At 29.6% G+C, this 6,041-nt stretch overlaps 1 protein-coding gene across 1 annotated transcript; it reads left to right on the top strand.

The window, feature by feature from the left end:
* The first annotated feature begins 2,622 nt into the window (after window positions 1-2,622).
* Window positions 2,623-3,465, top strand: LOC102595797 (dof zinc finger protein DOF3.5-like). Its single transcript, XM_006338169.2, has one exon. It carries the CDS (start codon window positions 2,623-2,625, stop codon window positions 3,463-3,465), a length of 843 nt encoding a protein of 280 aa, XP_006338231.1.
* The last annotated feature ends 2,576 nt before the right edge of the window (window positions 3,466-6,041 follow it).

The following is a 6,041-nucleotide window of genomic DNA, read 5'->3' on the forward strand; positions in this document are numbered from 1 at the left end:
GGACTCTGAGTTTTAATCTTTCAGGTTCAAAACTCAGTAGAGATAAAAAAATTGAAAGAGGATCCCTCCAGTGATGATCTCTCCAGTTTCTCCCAGTGCTATTTCATATAGTTGACACGTGTTAGTTTAATTTTTAATGGACCAGATTAATTTTCTTGACCAAATATCATTAACCATGGTTATTAGTAATTCTCTTTCCTCTCTTTCCTTTTTCAATCAGCAAAGAAACACTTCTTCCCCCTCCAAAATTCTTCGAAAAATAGAGCAATCAAACAATTGAAAATTAAAATTACATCAGTATTTTAATGTTTTTACATTTACATATGAACAACTAGGGAGAGTCTCAAAAGAGAAAGACTGACATATGGAGTGATTAGCCTCAATTAAAGATTATAGTTATAAATACCACAAGAAAAGAAGACCCAAAAAATAAATGGAGAATTTCACCAGAAAAAAAAAGTATATGAAAAAATATTTTCCTACCCATTTTTCGTGCCCTTTCCGGATCTTTTAGTTGGCTTTTGCAGAAACTCTAAATTGAAAAAATTGATGTTACGAAGAAGACGACAGAGTTTTGTGGATCACCATTGTGACCAACCAAGCTTCAAAGAAGTAGTCTCATGGTTTGGATTTTTTAAATTTTATAACCCAAGTTCATCCTTTGAATTTTGTCTTCTTTTATCATGGTGTGAAAATAATGAAAAGAAAAAGCGATTTGTTGTTAACAAAGCAAATTCTTTGCTGATTGAGAAAAGGTTTGTTACAGAATTAAGTGAGAAAGAAAGAGATGAGAGAGGAGAGAGAAAGAGAAATAGTAATAACCATGGTTAATGATATTTGATCATGGTTTAAAGGCTGCTTTATTTAAATAAATATGGATCATTAGATTTTGAAATTTACAGATGTTTTAACGGTGGTTTTGCAAAACCATTTTTTACACGTGGCCAATTATAATTCGGCCACGTCATTATTATTTTTATAATAAAAAATCAAAATTCTGAAAAAAATAATGACGTGGCCGAATTATAATTGGCCACGTGTAAAAAATGGTTTTGCAAAACCACCGTTAAAACATCTGTAAATTTCAAAATCTAATGATCCATATTTATTTAAATAAAGCAGCCTTTAAACCATGATCAAATATCATTAACCATGGTTATTAGTAATTCTCTTTCCTCTCTTTCCTTTTTCAATCAGCAAAGAAACACTTCTTCCCCCTCCAAAACTCTCCAGGTATAATTCGAGAGAGGTGTAGCCTTATAATCTTTTGTGGATTTAATTATCAAATAAATATGAAGATTATTTATGACTCCAGTAATTCAAAAAAATTTACCACCATCAACCATGTAACTCTTTCCCCAAGGCTACGACAAATAAGAAGAATCAACTAGTATTTTTTTAGGAAGAGGCTCCTCTCCAGTACCCTAATCTCTCCAGTTGGTCCAGTGCATATTTAATTTAAGGGAAAAGGCTCAAATATGCCATCGAACTTTCAGAAAAGGCTCATTTATGCCATCCGTTAAAAGTTTGGCTCATCTATGCCATTACCGTTTAAGAAAAGGCTCATTCATGCCATTATTTTTTAACGGTGGTTTTACAAAACCATTTTTTACACGTGGCCAATTATAATTCGGCCACGTCATTATTTTTTTCAGAATTTTGATTTTTTATTATAAAAAAATAATGACGTGGCCGAATTATAATTGGCCACGTGTAAAAAATGGTTTTGTAAAACCACCGTTAAAAAATAATGGCATGAATGAGCCTTTTCTTAAACGGTAATGGCATAGATGAGCCAAACTTTTAACGGATGGCATAAATGAGCCTTTTCTGAAAGTTCGATGGCATATTTGAGCCTTTTCCCTTAAATTAAATATGCACTGGACCAACTGGAGAGATTAGGGTACTGGAGAGGAGCCTCTTCCTAAAAAAATACTAGTTGATTCTTCTTATTTGTCGTAGCCTTGGGGAAAGAGTTACATGGTTGATGGTGGTAAATTTTTTTGAATTACTGGAGTCATAAATAATCTTCATATTTATTTGATAATTAAATCCACAAAAGATTATAAGGCTACACCTCTCTCGAATTATACCTTGTATGTCAGATTTGGCAACATCCTAACCACATTATCCCTCCATTTTTATTCCATATGACAATTTTCTTATTTAAGTCGTTTGGGAAAAAATTATAGTAATTCATTTTTCTATGAAGAAAATCTTTTTATTTGAATATTCTTTTCAGTATTCTTATATGAATTGTCACATTGCAGTACATTTCTATCGTTAACAACCAAAGAAAACAAAAGAATAATAATTTTCTGTTACTAGCATTTTTTTCCAACGATCAATCATTCAAGAAAGATCTATTTTCGTTTCTCTTCAAAACGCACTAACGCTACATTCCAAAATCTAAAAAAACACAAGTTGTTTTCAAGTATGGCTTTTCTCTTTATAGAGTATTAGAGTTCCTATATATATCATTCCATTCTCCATCCTTTCACACCATAAAAAAGATACTACTACTTATTTCTCTCTTTCACATTTTCATCCATCACCAAAATATTCTTAGGTTTCCTACTTCGAAAAGAGTAAAACACATTTGCTTTTTCTCTTTTAAAAAAAATGATTCAAGAGCTCTTTGCAGGAAACACTACAACACTTATCGGAGGAGGAGATAATAATATTTCAAAGCTATCTAATATTACTCCTTCTTCCTCTCCTATTTCTTGTACTACTTCTAATTCCAATATCCCCCCTGCAGCTGCAAGTGCAAATGCAAACTCGGAAAATCTTAGATGTCCGCGTTGTGATTCCCCAAACACTAAGTTTTGTTACTACAACAACTACAATTTAACTCAGCCTCGTCATTTCTGCAAGACTTGTCGACGTTATTGGACTAAAGGAGGCGCGTTACGCAACGTTCCTATAGGTGGTGGTTGCAGAAAAAACAAGACCATCACTACAGCAAAATCAACTGCTGCAAAATTGAAAAATTCACTTCCGTTTGAGTTGATTGGAAAATCAGGCATTTTTGGAGAGTTTGAGCAGGAAATAATACCTTCCAATAATAACCCTTTTCTCTTTTCCTCACCTCATCAGAATCATAATCCCATTCTTTCGTTACTTGAAGGAAATCATCATAGCCTTAATTTTGTTAAGGATGAGCACAAATCAATTGGGTATAATCAATTTCCTCCCAACAACGGTTTATGGAAAAATAATTATCAGGAAAATGTTAGTAGTATAGTTGGTGAAGTGCAAAACAGTAGAGGATTTCAAGAGTTATATCAAAGGCTAAAAGCGTCAACAAATCGATGTTATCCGGATTCCATTCATGGACCATCATCATCATCATCGTCAATGATTTTGGATTCGGCTGCAGTGGCTGGAGGAGAGTTGGGTTTCTGGAACCCGACCCTTTCAACATGGTTGGATCTGCCAACAGCAAATGGTGCATATCTTTAATTGTTCAAATTTATTACATAATTAGGGTGAAGGGTGGGATATGTTATGGTATACAATCTGGGGATATTTGGACATGGGTGTGGGTTAGATTTTATTTATTTTTAATCTGTTTTTCTCTTTTCTCTTTTCTCTTTTATGTTTGTGTGTTTCATCTATCAGGATCAATGTACTAAATTCCAAGACCTAGCTTTGCTTTTATTTTTCCCTTTGCAGTTGAATTGGCCTACATTTTGTAACTTTCAATTTTCTACCATTAAAACTGAAGTATAATTTTAAGTTTATGAATTTTAAAAAAATACGTAGTTATCTTTGATCATTTACTAAATTAGGATAGAATTATTAAATTTTCCCATTGGAAGTTTGAACAATTCTCAATACTAGCTATTCCTATACTCAATGTATATCTTTTCTAACTTATTTTTATGTGCATTGATATGAATTTGGGGGAGAATGAATGAGTTAGTGGGCGGAAGAATGGAGTATATATCTTTTCGATTGACTAAAAAGTTAGTGATTGTGGAGTGCATGTGTCGAGACATATTGATGAGTATCTGTGAAGATTCTAATTCCCTTTGAATGATCGATCCAACATCCATTTGAATAACAAAGGGAGATTCCATTTCATATGCAGCTTTTATCACTTTATGTAACACACTGCCATTGCCTACCACTACCTACACAAAACACATGTTTATTACTGCTACATAATTTAAGGCGGCCTAAGGCCCGTTTACGGGCTCGATATTACAATATTATATATATTTATAATAAAAATTTAATTAGTTTTCAAAAAGAAAAATCCTTATGACATTTTCAAATAAACATGATAAGAAATAATAATAATAATAATAATAAAAATAAAAAAAAATAAAAAAAAATATATATATATATATATATCACATGCTCCAGTGATTATTTTAACATCATGTCAAACATGTATATTCGAATTGAATAATTAATTTAATGATATTTTTTTCTATTTTATTTGAAAATTATTCAAGAGAACAGATTAAAATTACGAGTCTTAATATATTAACAATTTTCATAAACTATATGAAGCAATAAAGTCTATTGATCCATCTATAGATTAATTTTGAATACACTTTTTTTTTTTTTTAGGTGTTTAATAAACAAAAATAATGAACTACTTGATAAAATTAGAATGAATCATCACATTCTTTACAAAGTGATAAAAAGATGAAAAAAGTTATGACTTTATATCTTGTCTTTATATTCATTAAAATTAGGAGAACAATTTAGTATAGTAAGATTTTTTTTTTCTAAATTAATTTATATACCTGATGAATGAATGTTTTACCTCAAATAATGAGAATTTAAAAATATTAAGAAAAGTTAATATAATATATATTGCAGTAATTTATCATGACGTAGTTAAAAAAATAATTTATATAACTTGCTTAAAATGATTTTAACTGATGTTAAAATAATAGTAATAAATAAATATATATTTCTCAATGAATTATATAATGACATATATGTTACGTGAAGCTTTGGGATTATACATAAAAAGAGAAATCAAGTAAATTAGATACTTTAAAAATTATCATTACAATCCAAAAAGAAAAGCAACACCATGAAATTGAAAAGTTTAAAGAGAACCAAAGGAAAGGACATAACATGCTCTGAAATTATTGAAAATTTTGTTCTTGAAGAGCTTGCTCACTGGTTGCATTCCTTATGAATTAGGCCTTCTGAGAATTGCAATTGTGATTGATATTGAATTTAACATGTTAACTGGACCATTAGCATGTTCATTAGAGTGTTTGAAAAATATGAATTAGTTGAATTTTGCTGAAAATTTGTTATATGGACAAGTCCCAGAAGTGATGTGTTCGAAATAACGAATTTTACTTTTGTCTTATAATTGTTTTACAAAAGTAGAACCATTATGTAGGGAATAGATAAAAAATAAAGTTCTTAATGTTCAAAAAAATTGCATTATTGGTCATCCTAATAAGAGATCTATATCGAAGTGTGTAATATTTATGATGCAAATTAGAAATAAAGGACGAAAAATTTATTGGTACAAGACATGAGAGGAGAGAGAATTGAGGAGTGAATGAAATGAAGAATGAGTTAATGTCTATTTATTTGTGTCATAGTTAGTTCTACAAAAATCTTATAATTTATAGTTTCTAGAATAATCATGTAACTTATGGAGGAAATTTAGTCACTTGAAAAAATATTTTGACAATTTAAAAATAGAATTTATAGAATTTAAATGAATATATATGAAATGACCATATTATCCTCGATCGTCCTCAACTTCATATTTCTATGTTTCTATATAATAAAAAAATATCAAATTTTGGCCGGACAATTTTAAACTTAAATCAAATTTACATTAGTTCACTGTTCAGAATAATATGTTTAAAATCAAATAAAGTAAAAATTTGATTATATAATTTAATGAAGAACTACTCTTTTATAATCTAGTAAACATTTTTAGTTTACTTTAAATGCAAATATACCATCCTATTCATTTACATTTTATTTGTAATGTTACTTTTTAACATCTTTTAAAATATTGAAACTAATTTTATTTATTCTTTAAT

This window comes from Solanum tuberosum, unplaced genomic scaffold, assembly GCF_000226075.1.
Source record: "Solanum tuberosum cultivar DM 1-3 516 R44 unplaced genomic scaffold, SolTub_3.0 scf00004, whole genome shotgun sequence".
NCBI lineage: Eukaryota > Viridiplantae > Streptophyta > Magnoliopsida > Solanales > Solanaceae > Solanum > Solanum tuberosum.